Genomic DNA, 20,486 nt, shown 5'->3' with positions numbered 1-20,486 from the left:
ATAAATTAAACCCAAAATAAAAATAGTTTGTTTGTCTGTTTTTATGAAGCCGTTTTTTTTTACTTTTTGTTCCTGTCTATGATCTGTACTGTGGTGTCATGAAATAGGGCTATACAGATTTTCCTTTTTTTCATTAAGTCTGGTTTATCTAAAGTGCAGCTAAAAAAAGGAAAACAAAAACAATGTTACAGAGAATGACTTCTAATTTACTGGTTTAATTGGTCACATTCCACTGTAATTTATTTTGAACATTTATTTGTTTAATTAATTTGTTTAACATTAATTTTTTAAATTAATTTCATTTAAATCATCGGTGAGTAGGATAATACAAGTATTACCTTATTATTCGGTAGAAGTACAACTGTAAAATCTTTTAGATTATTTGTATGAATCGCAAACATATGTACATGTTATTAACTGTCATTTTTCTAATGGGTTACTGAGTTTTATGTAATATATATTAAAAATAGACACATTTATTTTCTTTTTTTATATTAAATCAATTATTTTCTTCTCTGTTTGCTTTATAATATTTATATATTATATTTTCTTCCCTTTTCTCATCAGGCAGCTTGTGATGCAAATGACAATACACACAATGAGACAAGTTACAATAATTATTGCACACACTATCACTGTCCAAGCAGTTACACTCAGTCCAGATGGACAACCGTCGGAAGGTGGAAATATTATTGATGTACTAGTGTATTTGGAAGTTTTGGCAGTGCTAGTTGTAGATTTTGGTGTAGTAGTTGGTTGCACTTGAGAAATAAAAATTGCAGCCTGTGCTATATTAGATATGTTTGATTTCTGGGATACTTTATCAATTGCAATCAATGCAAAATGAAGTATACTTCCATTTGCAACAACCATATTTCCAGGAACAAATGTAAATGTTTCATGGGATCCAGCTGGCTGTGGTTTTACACCAGCCATGTTGACCAAGTAGCAGGACTCAAAGTTGTTTCTCAGGTCATTTGGGTTGACGCATGTTCTTAAATCATATTTGTTTGCTAGAAAATATATATTTTTTACATGTTAGTTTGATATATTGAACAAAACAGTGTAACATTTGTCTTAAATATTTAAAGAATAGGCTAGCACATAGATGTAGCACAAAACAACTGCACAATTACACTGAACACAATTATACATGCAACACTTTTGTTTTTGCCCCCATTTTTCATGAGTTGAACTCAAAGATATAAGACTTTTTTATGTACACAAAAAGCCTATTTCTCTCAAATATTGTTCACAAATCTGTCTAAATCTGTGTTAGTGAGCACTTTTCCATTGCTGATATAATCCATCCACCTCACAGGTGTGGCATATCAAAATGCTTATTAGAGAGCATAATTTTATCACATGACAGGAGGCTTCGTATTTTGCATAATCTTTCTTTACTAACTCCATAGCAGCAAAGAAAAGAGTGACATAACTTTTAACCAATCATAATATAGAATAGGGTATAAGAGGTGTGACCTATGACATCATTTCCTTTTTCTTTGCTGCTCCATCACAAGCTAAGTACTATATTTTGTGTCTCTATACTTGACATATTTTATTCATGCATTTGTAACTATTACTGTACCTTTTAATATTTACACTGTTACTGGCTCCCTAGGTGTCTTTCACGGCTTCACCGCCGTCTATATTTCCCTCCATGTCTCTATTTCTGCCAACGGCTTTTCTGTGCGCTCGCGCACATCATTTTCGGTAGTTTTCTACCGAACGCGTTGTTCGGTAGTTTTTGCGCATTCGCCTGTTTTATGCGAATGCCGCGGTTCTTCTATGCGATCGCTCATTGACTTTCGTTTCTTTCTACCGAACGCTTCGTTCGGTAGTTTGAAGCGTTCGCCTATTTAAGGCATTCACATCATTTTTACAGTTCGCACGTTCGGCAGTTTAACTATACGAACGGTAAACTTTCAGTTTTGCCGCCCAAACTAGGGGAGGTACTATCCTCCCCACACTAAGGCTGTCAGTCCGGCGGCCATCTTAAAGGGATAAACTGTGCCTGATTTTCTGCTCCAGCAATCCTGCAAGCAATTGAATTTCTTTTTCATTCAGTGGGACCAGGTTAGTGCCTTACTTTAGGGGTTGGTTTAGCCAGTTGGTCTACACCTTATTCTGGCCGGGGTGAGCCCCCATTTTATGCTGCTAAACGGACCTGTTTAGGCAGGTTTCCTATTACCTGGGTGAGCCCCAGTAAACAGCCCTCTCTTCTTTACGACCTACCGGTCTCTAAACTCAGGTTATTTAGTCCTGATACTATACCACCCCGGTCCCCAGGCCTCTCCACCTATTGTGCCTACGTGCCCTCACGCAATTTATCGGGTGAGCCCCGAATTCTCATTCCTTATAATGGAGGAATCACAAACCTCAGACCTCCAGGCCATGATAACAGCAGCCGTGGCTGCAGCTATGGAACAAGCTGCTTCCAAGTCACTCCAGACAGACTCTGAAGTCCCCAAGCCCATCTCTAAACGGGTTCATTATAAAGCGGACTCCGAGGACTCCGACTCCTCCAGGGAGCGTTCACAACGGTGAAAGCGCCATTGGAAGGGCAATGTAACCCCACGCAAGGCTAAAGGGAAAGCCCCTGCTGATCGCAGGAAAGCCACGGTTCGTGCAACCCACGAGCTCACACAACTTTCCTCAGGTGAGGAAGATGTAGAACCCACTCAGGCACTAGCTGTGCTGGATGAATGGCAGGCGGCAGCCTCCGACCAAGGGGACTCAGACAGGGATTCCACGGCCAACTCTGACCCTTACTGTATAAGGGAACAAGGTCTGGGTGAGCCCCAGGACTCCATGGCAACACCCATAGATAACCCACAGGAGGGCATGGAGATTTTCCTCGATAATTCGGGACTCCAAATGTTTGACCCACGAAACATCCGGCACCCCCGTTCGGAAGAATGGTCACCACCTGAGCATCTGGCAAGGTTTATGCACTTCTGGCTCAGAAAATCGTTGGACAAGGAAGTTAGAAACCGGATGAGATCCGAATGCCCTCGGCCTAGTCTCCCAGACAAAGTAACGCACACCCCTGAATTTGACCCGCTCATGACTACGTTCATGTCCCGAGGGGGTCGGGATCCGCGCAAGGGCATAGAGCGCGGTTTCAAAGGAGCGCAAGACAAACTGCTAGATGCCATTGGGCCACTAGCCATAATAATGGATATGGCGGATGAAGCCTACGAGAGGGCTGATACTTTTACCCCAGATACGGTGCGTGAATGGGCACGAGATACCCGGGAATGGGCACAAAGGTGTTTCTGTTTCCTAGGGAACACCAACGTAGCGCTCTCTTCGGAGAGGCGCTGAGCAGCACTTTACCGTATCAACGAAAAACTGGTCGAACTGGGGGACAAGGAATTAGGACCCTTAGCACAGGGTAAATTATTTGGAGAGGCCTTCCTTAAGGAATTAAATAAAAGGGTCAACATATTCACGTCCCTTAACAAGGCACAATCTTCGATGCGGAAAGTCTTCCGCGGCTCTCATACCCGTGGGGTTTTTGGAAGGGCTGGACGGCAGAGGGGCCGTGCCGCCAGCCGTTTTTGGCCATCTGGCCCCCGTACAACAAGGACTCAGCAAAGGTACTACCCGGATTCATCTACCCGACATAGATTCCACCAATTCAGGGAATTTGATCGTGGCCGAGGCAGCCGAGGACGCTCACGGGCAAGATTCTCCAACGGTAAGTCGGAATCTTACTCTGTCTCTAACCTCCTGTCATATCGCAGGTCGTGTTTCTCTTTTTTTCCAGAACTTGAAAGAACTATCTTCAGACGCGTGGATACTCCAGATGGTGCAGGGCTATCGAATAGAGTTCGACTCGACCCCGCTCCAGCGGGCCCCTCCACGTCCGATTCAGACTACACGGGCAGATGCCCGCCTCATAGACGCGGAACTCCGAGAACTCCGCTCCAAGGGTGCCATCCAACCGGCTCCGGATGCCACCGGTTTCTACAGCAATATCTTCCTGGTCAGGAAGAAAACCGGCGAATTTCGCCCTGTTATCAATCTCAGGGAGCTCAATTCTCACGTGGTATACCGTCATTTCAAAATGGAAGGTATACATCTTCTCCGGGACTTGCTTCGACGCGACGACTGGTTCACTCGTCTGGACCTCAAAGACCTTACCTTACCATTCCGGTACACAGAAGCAGCCGTCCCTACCTCCGCTTCTTCTGGCACGGGATTCCCTGGCAGTTCACCTGTCTCCCGTTTGGCCTCAGTTCGGCCCCGTGGTGCTTTACCAAGATTATGAAGCCAGTAGTGGCGAAGCTCAGATCCCAAGGTATAAGATGCATCATCTATCTCGACGACATCCTGATCTTCGACGAGGATGCAGAGACTCTTCGGAGACACACGGAAAACACACTACACCTTTTGGACTCTCTGGGCTTTGTCGTCAACCGTCCCAAGTCCGCATTGACCCCGGCTCAATCAGTCCAATTCCTCGGATTCGTAATAGACTCCACATCATGCACTCTCCATCTCCCGACTACCAAAATTACAGCAATCCGCAGGGAGATCCGAAAAGTTCTTCGTCGGACTACCATACCTCTACGATTACTGGCACGGATTGTGGGCCTTCTCTCCGCATCCATCCAGGCCATTTTTCCCGGACCCCTGCACTACAGGGCCATGCAGCGCCTCAAGGCAAGTTTCCTTCACAGGCAACCAACATACGACCAACCGGTTCCAATGTCGGCCGAGGTTCAGGAAGAACTACACTGGTGGCTGAACTGCATGCAGGCTTGGAATGGCAGGGCCATATTCGGGAACCCGACAGACTTCGTGCTGGAATCAGATGCCAGTCGTTCAGGCTGGGGAGCAACAGACGGAACCACCTCCACAGGAGGAGTCTGGACTCCAGAAGAGCTCTCGATGCACATAAATTGCCTGGAACTCTTGGCCGGGTCCTTCGCCATTTGCAGCCTGGCAAAGAATCGATCCAACTGCTGCATCCTACTCCGCATGGACAACGTCTCAGTGGTCAGATACATCAACCGCCTTGGAGGCACTCGAGCACTGGCGGATCTCACGAAAGAGATCTTCGATTACTGCCTTCCACGCAACATCACCTTGCTGGCAGATCACTTACCAGGAGACTCCAATACGAAGGCGGATTGGTACTCACGCCACTGGCGGGACGCCAGCGATTGGCAGCTAGACCCTCATATTTTCACGCTACTGGATGCACAGAGGGGCCCTCTCTCCATAGACCTATTTGCGTCCCGCAACAATCGACAAACAGAGGTTTTCTTCAGCTGGCTCCCAGACCCAGAGAGCCTCGCAACGGACGCGTTTCTCCAACAGTGGCCAAGGGACGGTGCCTACGCATTCCCTCCTTTCGCAATGATAACGAGGGTCCTTCACCGGATCCGTCTACAGGGAGTGAGAATAATTCTCATCACGCCGCTCTGGCAGAGCCAGCCATGGTACCCGGACCTTCTGGAACTTTCAATCGAAGATCCCCTCCTCCTTCCAGATGCCCCAACCATCCTCAGGAGCCCATTGGGCCTACCTCACCCACTAGTCCTGCAGGAACGCTTGCCCCTTGTGGCCTGGACTCTTTCCGGGGCTCCTGGAGAACCGAGGAATTATCGCAGGAAACTAAGGACCTGCGATGGGATTCATGGGCACCAGGAACAAGGAGGTGCTACTTATCAGCATGGCATTCCTGGACAAGTTGGTGTGTGGGACGGGACCTCAATCCCTTTACTGCACCTACTCACTCCATCATGATTTTCCTGACCTCACTCTTCACTGCCGGAAAATCATACCGTTCCATCAATGTGGTACGGTCGGCCATCTCAGCGGCTCATACTCCGACTCAGGGGACTCCTGTTGGTAAGGACCCGCTCATCTGCAGACTGCTCCGTGGCATGCGCCTACGGCGCCCCCCGGAACCCAAATACTCTAGACTTTGGGACGTTGGTGTGGTCCTCCAATTCTTACGAAATTGGCCTCCTAACGAAGAACTGTCACTCCGCCAGCTTACCGCAAAATTCACCCTCCTGCTCTGTCTGGTTTCTTTCCGACGGGTATCGGACGTACGCGCATTTGACGCCAACGCGTTTACCTTCTGTCCGGCGGGTGTCACCTTTCGGATCTCACGTTGCAAGTCCAACTCTCACTCGGTTTTCTACCCTTTCTTCCCTTCTGACCCTCAACTCTGCGTGGTCTCAACCGTCCGTCAATACATGGAAGCCACCGCGACGTTGCGGCAGCCTTCCACTCATCAGCTTCTCATCTCTTACGTCCGCCCTTATGGTCCGGTTTCGGTCACTACACTGGCCAGATGGGTTAGATGGCTATTATCCCTTGCCGGTATTGACCAAGCTTTCGGAGCATACTCCGTGCGTGGGGCAGCGGCCTCTTCCGCTTATGCGGCAGGCGCGTCCCTTTCAGACATCTTGCGAGCAGCGGACTGGACCAGAGAATCTACCTTTAGGACATTCTACTTTCGTCCTCTGGATAACCCAGCTTTTTCTTTTCTTTCACAGCGTTGAAATTGCAAAATACGAAGCCTCCTGTCATGTGATAAAATTGAAGATTATGCTAGCTTTAGTGTACAGATAATCTTAATTTTAATAATGACAGGAGGCGAGTATTTTCCCTCCCTGTTCTCTTTCGTTCTTCCCTCCCTTTCATCTTCACCTCTACTTATGACACTTGACTCTCTCATATGGGGTTATAATGCCTGACTCGGTAACACTTGTTTCAATGTCTTATTTTCATTCACTTATGGTTCTATATATATACTGTTTGGGGTGGGATACTTATTTAACACCATTAGGGGAGGTCGTTTAGTTTAGTTTATTCACATTGTATTAGTCAATATTGAGTTGAATTAAGGGACAGACACTCATTGTTTTTAGACAATCATTTCTGGACTCTAACTTACCTTACACTCTCGTTTCAGCTTAAACAGAGGTTACACGGAATCATCAAAGTCTCCATACAAGATGTCTTCATCATCGCATCAGGAGATTTATCATCAGGTCTAGGGAGACCATCGTTTGAAAATGGGATGCCTTCATCTGCATTCTACCTGTTCCGGTTCAATTTATTCTGATTGAGTTTCCAGTTTCTTATTTTATGGACTTTTCTAATGTTCTGTTATTTCTACATTATTACTTTGTGATGTCGCAAGTTTAAAGAGGAAATAATGTCATAGGTCACACCTCTTATACCCTATTCTATATTATGATTGGTTAAAAGTTATGTCACTCTTTTCTTTGCTGCTATGGAGTTAGTAAAGAAAGATTGTGCAAAATACTCGCCTCCTGTCATTATTAAAATTAAGATTATCTGTACACTAAAGCTAGCATAATCTTCAATTATTGAACAGGTGTGCCTTAGGCTGGCCGCAATAAAAGGCCACTCTATAATGTGCAGTTTTATGTCGCAAGTTTTGAGGGAGAGTGCAATTGGCATGCTGACTGCAGGAATGTCCACCAGAGCTGTTACCCCTGAATAGAATGTTATTGTGCAATAATCAGCATCTTGATATGCCACACCTGTGAGGTAGATGGATTATCTCGGCAAAGGAGAAGTGCTCACTAACACAGATTTAGACAGATTTGGGAACAATATTTGAGAAAAATAGGCCTTTTTTGTACATAGAAAAAGTCTTAGATCTTTGAGTTCAGCTCATGAAAAATGGGGAAAAAAACAAAAGTGTTGCGTTTGAAATGTTCATTTTTTGTCATTCATCCTGTATATAAATTTTGGCAAGAAAAATCATTTTTAGAGATCACTTTTCTTGCAATATTTTAGAGAAGACATAAATATAAAAAAGAACTACAATTCTGCACATAATGCACATAAGTAAAACTGTAAAATATCACGATTCTCAGCAGTGGCAGAACTAATGTAGAGAAGACCCTGGCGCAGGAAAATGTTTGCTCCCCCTGTAGCACAATGGTGGCCAAAAGGTAGATTGCCATTTGTTGCAGGGTTGTATTTGTGAGCAGTGCATGTTAATGTAAGTATGTTTTTTATAGAATGTGTGTGTGTGTGTGTGTGTGTGCATGCAGATGTGTATTTCTATTACTGTTGCCATTGCAATGCAATGGTGTACGCGTATGTACTATTTACATTTGAGTGCAGGGGTGAGTTTTCTTGAAGTGTGGGCTTTTATATGCAGGTGTGCGTTTGTGTTTAGTGTTGGTGTTTGAATGAAGGGGTGTTTGTATATCATTTTAATACAGGGCCGTGTTTGTATGTAATGGATGTAATGTTTGCATTTGATTGCAGGGGTATGTGTATATGTAGTGTTGGCTTTTAAATGTGAGTACCCTTGAGGCACAAAACATGTAAGCCTCATTTATAAAGATGATACTACACTCGAAAAATGTATGCAAAAAAAGTTTCATATTCAAATTTGCACATTTAGTATAAGTGCTTTAGTAGCAAGTGCTTAGTAACCTATTTTACTCTAAGCCTCATTGTTATTGTGTGCCCCCACCCTGCTATACAGCCCGAGCCATGATATTAAGTGAAGATAATATTTAAAGGTATTTGATTTCCTAAGAAGAAGGCGTTTTTGCTTACAGCGGGATCTAAAGATATATATTTTTTAAAGGCCTGGGTGTTTTTTTTGCAACACGGGATTATTGAAGGTAATAATGAATACATATGTGAACAGGTTGTTGAGCCAAGAAGAAATCTGATTGTCATTATGGAGTTATGGAGTTTGTGGCATAATTTTAAATGTCTACAGTTGTTTTTTTCCCCTTCTTTTAGATCAGCAACATAATATAGTTGGTTTCAAGGTTAAGCTTGATGGTCTCTAGCTTTTTTTTCAATGTAGATTACTATGTAACTATGTAAAAGTGTAGGCAGCTATTAGCTCCAAAATACAAAGGTTGATAGTTATTTTTTGTTGGATGTTTGCTCACCTTAAAAATGAAATTCATACTTTTAACTAATGCATTATACACCCTGAATAGTAATAGATCAAGTGTTGATGTTTGTCCACAGTTAAAAGCCCAAATTAAGACCTCTTACCAGTTCCTTGGTCCAGATCGTCACCAGTTGCCGTCCAAGAAAGCACAATCGTGTATCCAGAAGTCTTTGCTGCCAAGTCTGTTATTTTGTACGGTTTAATGGTGTCAGTTTGGGGCCCAAGTGGAACATTAGATACAATGAAGGAACCACCTGAAGACGTCCTGACAAATACTCCTACATTAAGCTGTAGATCACTTTCATTGACTAAGGGCTTAGGTGCGTTCATCGTAATCGTCCCTATAAGTACAAATTATTTTTTTTAAATTATGTTTGCTTATGCTATAAAATTAGAACTTATTTAGCTGAATATTATGTATATGTGCATATCTTGTCTGCCAATTCTAACCATATTTTAGACTTGTATTACATTGTAAATATTTTACAAACTTAGTATGCAGTACTGCTATGCTTACTATACGTTTATAGCCTGTATGTTTAGCTATATAGTAAAATGTTTATGAAAATGTCTTTTCCAAAGACTAATCATGTACAAATCTTGTGAAATAAAGCCAGAGCACATTGTTTTATGTACTATACTAAACTATAAAATGTTATTTTACAATGCAGTTGTTTATAATTAATTACAAAAAATAATAGAAACTAGACAATTGCATTCTTTCCATTTATCTTTTAACAAATCAATCTGCTTGACAACAAATTAAAATAGTCCTAAACAAAACATTCATTTTGTTTTAATGGATGAAATTTATTTATTTTGGGATTTCATTGAGCCTTTTCTCAAAGGTCAAAAGATTTCCTGAACTAATCAATTTGTTTAAAAGCATTGTGAGGAGGTTTCAGGTCAAATCCATTCATTATTAAACTAACGAATATACATGTCCAGTTGAAACCCAACCACTACTACTAGACTTGTACTTTCAAATTCAGACGAATTGTGATTTGCATGAATTTGGACTGATCAGCTGTTTGGCTATTCTCTAAAGTGTCATACAGACATATAACCAAGCGAATTACTAGCATGATGGCTGTGGATGTTTGTTTGATCAGAAATTCAGAGTTCCACCCATGGCGCCAAATTTTTTTTTTTTTTAAATTGATGATTTATGGTAAAAAAATATAGTGTTAGCTAGGGGACAGTCACTAAAAGTTGATATTATTTACAGATCAAGTGAGAAGTGACCGATGGAAAAAAGGAGCAATAAAAAGAAGTTGTATTTATAGAATATACAATTAAATGGACACTATAGTCACCAGAACAACTACAGCTTATTGTATTTGTTCTGGTGAGTAGAATCATTCCCTTCAGGCTTTTTGCTGTAAACACGGTCTTTTCAGAGAAAATGCAGTGTTTACATTACATCCTAGTGATAACTTCACTGGCCACTCCTTATATGGCTGCTAAAACCACTTCCTTGGGCAGTGCTGAAGAGTAAGCACCACTGCAATCCAGTCTCTCCACTCTCTGCATGCAGACACTGCACTTTCTTCATAGAGATGCATTGATTCAATTAATCTCGATGAGGAGATGCTGATTGGCCAGGGCTGTGTTTGCTGTGTTTGACTTGTGCTGGCTCTGTCCCTGATCTGCATCCATGACAGTCTAAGCCAATCCTATGTGAAAGTAATGAGATTGGCTCAGACCACCACTTCTGATGAAGTTAGCAAACAAAGGCAGTTCACAATCAGAGTCAGCAGCTTCAGACTTAAATGCAATTAATATTTTACTATATTTAGGGAGGCAAAAGGGAGCCAGGGGGGGGGGGGGGGGGGGGGGGGGCTAGATTGTGGTTTCAACACTATAGGATCAGGAATACATGTTTGTGTTCCTAACCCTATTGTGCTTCTTTAATAAACATAAATATAGATGTGTTACTGCTCCTCCTATTTTTCCATCTATTGGTTACTTTTTCGCCAATTTCAATTTGCTATAAGGTAGATAATCCCTACTTTTTTAAATCATATGGTATATATGGGTAGTTCTAAGGAAAAAAGAAATACAACATAGTGCAGTATTGTACACAACAGCCACTCAGTGTGCAAGTTTCAATTGGCCACTCACTATTATCCAGTTATAATTAATCCTTGATAAAATCTTTGTCAGGAAGCTAATCTCCCATGTCCTGACTTTACTTCAGGACAGAAAGGAATAAAGTGCAAAGTGTAAAACGTACATATGTGATGTTGTGCGTGTCACATTGTGCATTCTGATAAGAGACTTATACCGGGGTTAACTCTAGGTTCTTTATTAGAAAGCTTTGACATGGTTAGTCTTGAAATAAGAGTAGTAGAACTTAAAGGGAAGTGGAAATAATAAAGACAAAGGGAGAAAGTAGAACCTATAAACAAAATTACAGGTAAGTATATTGAGGGGTATAAAATAAAGACTTTAGACAATAAGCCCCAGACAGATTATAAAGTAGCAGGAAAACCTATAAGTGAGATTATAGACAGAAAATGGAATGAAAACCTATAAATGAAATTATTGGCAATAGTAAGAAGGAGAACCTATAAGTGAAATTATAGGTAAGTATAAGGAGAGACATAATAGAAAACAAGAGTTAGGCAATATGCCCCAGACAGGTTTAAGGTAGCAGGGAAATATATAAGTGAGATTATAGGTGAATAAAGCTAAGGAAAACCTATAAGTGAAACTATAGGTTCCAGGTAGACAAAATACAACTAGGCAGAACTAAATAGAAATATAAAGGGTTAAGTAATACAGGTTAGTTTAGACACGAAGGTGATCAGCCTCTTTGGTTTGGATGCATAACTGCAGTTTCAGATAGTTATAACAGGGTCTTTCAGGATAGTTGCAAATAATAGGAATGTTTGTAATATCCAGGTAGGTTGTGTAGTTTCCAGTAGGTGTACAGTAGGTTAGAACCAAAGCAATAAGAAATCAAAGTCCAGTATCAAATAAAGCAGGTTGGTATTAAATATCAACCCCCTCCCCCCCCAACTGTACTGATAGCAAGCAGGTTGTAAATAAAGCAGGTAGGTAGTATAAATCAGGTTGGTTCAATGTAATTCAGAGTAGTGCAGGTTTTCTCAGTATGAGTCAGGATCAGAACATAAACTTCAATCAATGTAAAGGCCATATGGTTAGCAGTGTGTGGCCTCTTATAGCAATCTAAATGATCATGCTATGCAGGTGAGAGTAACTGAGGTTAGACTAGTGGCTAGGGAGGCCACTAGTGGTGGAAAACTAGAATTGTAGAAAATGAAATGTAATTTTGGTTGTCAGGATAGGATCCTGACACATGTGTGCATTCCATTGTGGATTCTGATGGTGGGACTTCTTCCTTGTCCCCATCGTGTTCTTGATGGTGGGGCTTCTTCCTTGTTCCTATCTTGTTCTTATGGTGGAGCTTCTTCCTTGTGCATCTTTCTCCCTTTTTTTGGATTGTATATTGGACTATATATGTTCTTCCTTATGCGTCTTTCTCCTTTTTTGTGATTGTATATTGGACTATTATTGTATATAATAGTGAGTGGCCAATTGAAACTTGTCGCTATTCTCAAGTAAGGTAGCAAACCGTTAATACTGCCATTCATTCATTGTCTGAGAGCATCAGCTGAGTGTTTTTAACAAATGAATCAGTGCCTGCACATACAATATGCACATAATTAACATTAGCAGGCCATCCAGCTAATGAAAGTTGCCAGAGGTGCAGTTGTACCTCTGCAGCTATCTAACATCTGAGCATATGCAGCATTTATTCCGAAATGCTACACGTACTTATAACATGCCCATTTCAAAACCCTTTGCTCACACTATAACTTTATTGGAAAAATTCAAAACCCGCTCTTCTTACCTCTTTCAGCATAGCCAGGAATATAGAAAGCCTGATTCTTTGGAAGTGCCAATCTGCTTTTAGTGTCTTCACCCCTCACCTGTACCTTCAAACTATACCTTCCATTTGTACTGAACGCAATAAAATTCCTTGTGTAAATGCCGTCATTCTTTGCAACATCAGCACCTGAAGATAACCAGTAAAAAAAAAAAAAATTAACAATGTCAGGAGAATATGAATATAAAAGATGAATATACTGATGATTGGAGGATAGATGCGGAAAGGGTGTGCTTACAGGGGAAAAGAAAATCTTAAATAAAAAAGTATAAAGAAAAATAGAAAGAACAAGCTTAATTCAATGCAACCTAACTTTAAATAACTTATAATAACCATTACCACTATCCTTGCATGAGTGACAGGAAAACAAATTGTAAAGAGGAAAGAGCAACCATTACTTTATTAAATGTAGACGTACATAGAAACTGAAAGCATCTTTAACCCCTTCAGGACGGGTGACGGACAAGGTCCGTCATCCTGGGGATACCCTTAACGACGGGTGATGGACCTCGTCCGTCACGCGGTAAAATTAACCCCAGATCGCGGCGATCACGGCGATCGCGGCGATCGCGGGGTTAATGGTGCTCCGGTCTGCCTCTGCATTAGAGGCAGACCAGGAGCACCGGATCGGGCTGTCCCAGCACATGTGCCGCTCTGACAACATGTCAGAGCGAGCACATGTGCTGTGTATACTCACCTTCCGCCTCCCTACACTTCCGGGTTCACTGTGAAGTGCAAGGAGACGGATCAGTGCTGATCCTGCACCCTGTGTAAAAAAAATAAAGTTTTAATAAAATCCCACCCCCTTTACCCATTTTAATAAACAATTAACCCCTTCCCTGCCAATTGATCACTGACTACAGTTTACTGTCATCTGATTTTATTTTTTAACCCCTGAGGGTTAATTATTTTTTTTTTAACCCTCAGGGGTTGAATTTATTTTATTAATTAATTTAAATATTTTAAAATGATATATTTAGCTAACTGGGGTGGGTGGAAGTTAGTGGGGAATTTGGGGAGTTTGAGTTAGGCTAACTAGGGGTTAACGTTTTTTTTTTTTTTAAAGTTTTAAAATAAGCTTTAAAAAGTTAAAAATTACTTTAAAAAAAAAAGTTTCAATAACGTTTAAGTAAAAAATAAAAAAGACACCCGCCTTTACCCAGTCCAAATAAAAATTAACCCCTTCCCTGCCAGTCGATCACTGCCTACAGTGATCAAAATACAGATCACAATATTATACTGTGATCTAATTTGTTTTAACCCCTGAGGATTAACTTGTATTTATTAATTAATTTAAATATTTTATAATTATATATTTTGCTAGCTGCGGTGGGTGGGAGTTATGGGCAAATGGGGAATTTACGGTTAGTGCTGCTTACTGCTAGGTAGGGGTTAACGGTAAAAAAAAGGTTAATGAAATGTTAAATCTGTAAAAAAAAAAGTTTTAAGAAAGTTAAGAAAGTTTAAAAAAAATAATAAGCAAAACAAAAGTTTACAAACTAGTTTTAAAAAGTTAAAAAAGTTTAAAAAAGTAAAAAAAAATACATTAAAAAATACTCATTACCACTACACCTGGAACAAACTAGAGAAAAAATTATCCCACGATAAGGTTCAAAATATGCCTTTTGAATTACCCCAGGGTGTATTCTTTAATAAATAGTATGTGTTTGGGGGGAAGTTTCAATAACCAACCATCTAAACTACTCCTAAATGGAACATGGACACAGCGTAAAACTTCAAAGTTAGAAAAAAAACTGAATGGCTGTGTCTCAAATGTGCCCCTTCAACATTCACATATACCTGGCAAAGGTACATACGGGGATATTGCCGTACTCAGACGACATAGCTGAGCAACATATGAAATATTATACAGTCATAGCACACCTAAGGTTTGCAAAATATACTGCGCAAACTCACTTTGTGTGTCAAAAAGGCAGAAAAAATGCTTATTACCACTACACTTTGTACAAGCTAGCAGAAAAATTATCCCATGCTAAGGTTCAAAATTGCCTTTTGAAATACCCTGGGATGTCATCTTTAAGAAATGGTATAGTTTTATGGGGTATTTGGTTTATATAGCCTGGTAAAATACTCTAAAATGGGATATGGGCAGAGCGCAAAAATGTAAAGTTTGAAAAAAACTGGAATGGCTATGTCCCAAATGTGCCCCTCCAATGTCCACATATACCTGGCAAATGTACATACGGGGGTATTGCTGTACTCAGCCAACATAGCTGAGCAACAAACAAAGTATTTTACAGTCGTAGCACACATAAGGTTTGCAAAATATACTGTGCAAACTCACTTTGTGTGTCAAAAAGGCAGAAAAAACGCTTATTACCACTACACTTGGTACAAGCTAGCAGAAAAATGATCCCACGCTAAGGTTCAAAATATGCCTTTTGAAATACCCTGAGATGTGTTCTTTAAGAAATGGTATGCCTTTATGGTGTAGTTTTAATATGTAGCCTGCTCAAGTGCTCCAAAGTGGAACACGGACACATCAAAACCCTCCATGAAAATTCACATTTAAAAACGTAAACTTGTCATGTCTCTTTTACAGCACTGTAACTTCACAAAATATTGCCAAAGACATACAATGGGGGTGTCATTTTACTCAGAAGACTTAGCTGAGCATAATTTGGGAGGTATGAACTTAGTGGCACATATGAAATATACAAAAGGCCCAGTAAAACTGTAATCCGCATGTAAAAAATGCCCAAAATAATTTTTTACCACATACTTTGGCATATATTGGTGAAAACATGGGGGCATGTTAAGGCACAATATGCACCATATTAGATACCCTGGAGTGTCTACTTTTACAAATGGTAGGCCTTTGTGTTTTTTTTTTTTAAACAGTCAAACTGATATAATACCTCAAATGGAAGCATTGGCTCATTAAATCCGTCTCTCAAAATTCTACTGTGAATACTGAAAAGGACAGGTCTCATATATGGCACTGTAGCTTCAAGAAATAGTGCCAAAGACATACAAAGGGGGTGTCATTTTACTCAGCAGGTGTAACTGAACACAAAATAAAACTTTGTAAAGGAATAGCACACACCAACTTTACAAAATACACATGAGAAGTTCTTTGTTATAAGTTTGTGTGCCAAAAAACAAAAAAAACACAATTTTTCTCCAATATTTAGCAGAGGTTGGCGGTGAAATGACTATGTAGAAAGTGTCAAAACAACCTTAGGTAAATAGCTTGTGATGGAGAATCCTGAAAGTCATTATTTTACTGATAAAAAGGATTGAATGGACAAGATGTCTCCCCCTCATAAAGGAGTTCTCATAGGGGAGTATTGTCCAGCTCAGAGTTAACTCTACTTTTAAAGTATATTGCATTGTTTGTGTCAAAGTAAGATTCATCTAGTATGCCTCATTGATTATGGGGTAATAATAACATGGTATTTTTAATAGAGATAAGACAATTTCTGAAATTTATAAGTGAGGTAATTTTAATCTCCTAAACTACTGTATTATATTTGTATGGGTAAATTGAAAGCATTTTGCAGATTCAGAAGAGGATTAATAAATAATATAATAATCTCACTAGGTGCCAAATTATGCAAAGAGGCTATCCAAAGTATGCACTAACGGGTTAACACTTGTTTTCTTGATAAGCGTATAACATTTAGTTTTGTGGTTAGACTTTTGATACTTGTGACAAAATGGCTTTTGTCACTGGGTCTGCATGTGACAAACTGCCCTGCCCCCCTATCTCTTGGAGGAGCCGGATTGCTAGCCTCTTACCCTGGGATGCTGGCCCGTTAAGTCATGGGGTCTTAAGGCACTTGGGACAGAGCCCTCTGTCTCTGGATCACATCATTCGCCTTACTTGCTTGGATTGTACATTTCCCCTGTTACACTCGTATGTGGGTTCGTGCAGTTTAACTTCCATTACAGCTGGTGAACTTAAACTTTACTCTACGTTATTGAGAACTGTGTTCGTGGGATCTGAGCGCTATTCGCCTATAATATACGCTCAGATCCAAGCTATCTGGGGGTGTGTGGAACATGGGGACTTCGTTCAGCGAAACATGAGTTATTGATTTTAATACAGTTTTGTTAAAAGGTAAAAAGCACATGTTTCTTTCTGCCCGGAGATAATTACGTTCTCTGCAACCACTTAAGCTAATTATCTCCAGGATAGAGAGGAGGGGTAAGCTAATTATCTCCAGGATACAGAGGAGGGGTTACACTCTTCCTGTGGGTGTGTATAAGAATTGTACTGTATACTGATTGGTTCTGCATATTTTGTTACAGCCTTCCACAAAGTCCCATGTGGGAGTTCCCTTGCTGGGAGACCATCATAAAAGGGCTGATTTTGGCCATCAATAAACACATTCGTTTTACCCCTTCATGAAGTCTCGACTCATGTTTGGGGAATTGGGAGCTATAATCACTACTTCACTCTTTTCAGCTTGGATTTCGGGAGACGCTACAAGGATCAGCGCTGCACGGATAGCAGGATCCTTTACAATACTCAATTTGAAATATGTCCCGAACTACATACTTGCACGGCACCAGGTACAGGAAGCAATATGTGTTTTAAAAATTTGCAAGGTCTTAGGAGGCCTAGAAGATATAGGAGGGGGCGTGGCTAGCTGAGCTACGGAACGGTCGCACATTTACAGAGCTCCCGCTCTAGAGACAAATAGAGATAAAAATTCGACCATTTGAACCACGAAACCGCTTAAACCCAGACATTTACAGCTCTTGGAATACCCCCCAAAGAGTCATGGGGAAGAAACACAGAAAGCTGGCCCATGCGGAGGGACAGAGTCACCCAGACATCCGACTCTCCTTCAACAGGCCATCGCAGCAGGCCCGGCCAAATATGGCGCCTACGGAGCCACGCGGCTCTAGCGACTCCGAGCTGTCGCTGGAAGACGAGACAGCACAAGCGCCTCGAACACACAGCGGTGTATACCAGCGGGCTGATTCGGACTCCGACAGGTCCCCATCAACCAAAGGGGACATAAAAAACCTCCTGCGGGACTTGCGAGAGGTCTGGAAGGTGGACCTGACTGGGGTACAAGAGGAGATAGGAGGCCTGAACCGCCGCATGGGAGTGATTGAAGCCGGAGAAGAGGACAGGGGAAAGAGGCTGGACGACACCGACTCCCGAGTCAAAGCCCTCACCCAACAGGTGCAACACCTATCGAGACCAGTGACCTCTCTAGAAGCAAGGCACCGAAGAAAGAACTTCAGGATCTGCGGTGCCCCAGAGTCAGTAGGCCAGGAAGCCCTGCTCAACTTTGCCCATGAAGTCCTGCAAGCACTTGGAGTCCAGGTAGGCGGCGAGCGGCCACCACTGGTATCAGCCTTCAGGGTCCGGAAAGCGCCTACAGCACCCGCAGATGCACCTCGGGACATTATCGTTGTCACAAGAGACACCTCAATAAAAACGGCTGTTATGGCACGATCCAGACAACTATCAAATATAGTAATTGCAAACGCCAAGTTATTGATTTTTGACGACTTACCCTTCGCAGTGCTCCTTGAACGGCGCAAGTTTGCTCACATCACCAGGATTTTACGAGACCAAGGTATCAAGTACCGGTGGGGGTTGTCGGGGACATTAGTGGTGCCGAGAGGAGAAGCGATACACACACTGTCGCCCTCCGAGGACCACACAGGGTTTCTAGAGAAACTTAATATACTGGGGCCGACCCCCTCAGAGCAGCAAACGGCAGAGGCCCGGACGGCCATGAACCCTACCACGAGAGGGAAACGCGGAACCAAGCCAACCGGAGACACACAGCTCATGGGGCGGCTGGATCCCCCATAGGAACCCCTGCTTTAACTGTGCCCCGGCTAAGCCACCACCCAAGATGGGTACACCGGGACTACCGTATGAACTCACCACCAGAACTATGTGCCCAAAAGGCATTACTCTACTCACAATCTTTGCTCAATAGTATATATGCCATATTGTCTTGTAAATATTTTATTTTATTTATTTTATTTTTTTTTTCTCTTCTATGTCTAACCTTTAGTTAATCGCATCCTAAGAATCAGCTGCAGACTGCAGGTCACCGGGGTCGTGGAGACACCCAGTATTATTCTCACATACCGCCACGCGGGTAAGGCAGATTGGAAAGCTGCAACAGGGGGGTCACATGGCGGCCGACACTTACGAAACCATAGGCTTCAGCAGCACCACCGCAGGCACAAACAGACCCCATTTTAAGAGCCAACTTACACCACTTGCGACGTCTACACGTGTGGTAGTATCCCAAACACAATCAGCACCCCACAACGCATCAGACGAAAACCCACACAGGGAGCTCACGAGCTAATGGGTAGGTCCTACAAGACTGCCTGAGAGAGCGCAAGGGGGCCCCGTGGTGACCGTTTTATAATATTGGTTTTACTCTATGTTAGGTTACCTAAAGTTATTTTCTGTTTAATTTGATATATTACCCACGAGACACAATAGGCTTACTGAACACTTACCTCAGACTTGCTATTTTGGAGGTGGCGACTGGGTTAACCAAGCACCCAGATAATACGCCCTATAGAGCTGCATTGCAGTAAACCAGCTCAGGATCTTGCTGGTAATGTGTTAGGTAAGGTTCAGGCCTTTAACCCTGGTGGACAACAATCAGGGGAGCGTAGCTGGCCTACATGTCCCTCCTCCATTACTTCTGCAGGTTCATATTCACTAGACCTGACGATCATTATGCAGGAATCTCTTGGATCATTCTGATTGAAAATGTGCATTGGACCCTAGGTGGAGCCAGCAAATCCTCATGTTTAGCTTAAGGCCCCCGATTAAGTTATTATTTTAATGGCAAATTATATAATCTGTGTTTTACTCATCATAGCAAATGTTTAATGATTACTGATATAACTCTTTTACTCGTATCGTACTTCCATACTTTTATAACCTGTCTCATAACAAAATGTGCAATTGTATACCGTCATAACCTTGTTTGATTACACCATCCCACCTGTGCCTGCTGTCGTAGCACCACGGGACTGTTTGTTAACTCTATTGCACCAAAATAAAGAATAAAAAAAAAAAAAAAATTGCAAGGTCTTAGTGTTTTCAATATATTATAACAATCGAAAAGTACCTAACTGCATGTCTGCATTACAGACTGTCAGTATTGCAAGCCCTATATGAAGGCTATGCTTTCATTGTCGATATATTTACCCCTAGACAACCTTGCTTTATATACACAATTTAACTATCCATTCAACCTTTAAAAGCTTATTAATATTATATCTGTGTGGTACACAAAGAGGGGGTGTGAGTTAGGTAATCCCATCCTGCATATGGAATAAAGGCAGAGGTAGAGGATTTGGTCAAAGGGTCTAACTTTTGTAGAGGTAACAACTTCAGCATTGGTGAAACACACTGTTCTAATTGTGGATAGCAGGGTCACTGGAAAAATGAGTGCCCAAACCCACCCCCACAAATTCCTCAATACCAACCATAGCTTCCAACCTATACCCACACCCAACAATCCCAGCCTAATACACAGATGGTTCATGTTTTTAATATTTTATATAGTTTTAGGTGTTAATCCAAGAGTATTGAATTATTCGGGATTATTAAAGTAATTAATTTTGAGTATCAAATCAAGGTTCAAGTTTAGGAACAGAGTTTTATTGGGAATT

The 20,486-nt window shown here is 41.7% G+C and overlaps 1 protein-coding gene across 1 annotated transcript in view; it reads right to left on the bottom strand.

Annotated features, from left to right (window-relative positions):
* Positions 1-301: 301 nt before the first annotated feature.
* LOC134567985 (calcium-activated chloride channel regulator 1-like) overlaps positions 302-20,486 on the bottom strand; it is a 48,657-nt gene continuing 28,472 nt past the window's right edge. The window contains exons 12-14 of the mRNA XM_063426186.1: positions 12,810-12,974; positions 9,034-9,270; positions 302-1,013 (exon numbers count right to left, since the gene is read on the bottom strand). Coding sequence (XP_063282256.1) covers positions 541-1,013; positions 9,034-9,270; positions 12,810-12,974 — 875 coding nt within the window. The 3' untranslated portion in view covers positions 302-540. The remainder of the gene's footprint in view (positions 1,014-9,033; positions 9,271-12,809; positions 12,975-20,486) is intronic.

The sequence above is a fragment of the Pelobates fuscus genome, chromosome 7 (assembly GCF_036172605.1).
Source record: "Pelobates fuscus isolate aPelFus1 chromosome 7, aPelFus1.pri, whole genome shotgun sequence".
Taxonomy (NCBI): Eukaryota; Metazoa; Chordata; class Amphibia; order Anura; family Pelobatidae; genus Pelobates; species Pelobates fuscus.
The sequence above is the reverse complement of the archived record's forward strand: the minus strand, read 5'-3'. Positions and strand labels throughout refer to the sequence as shown.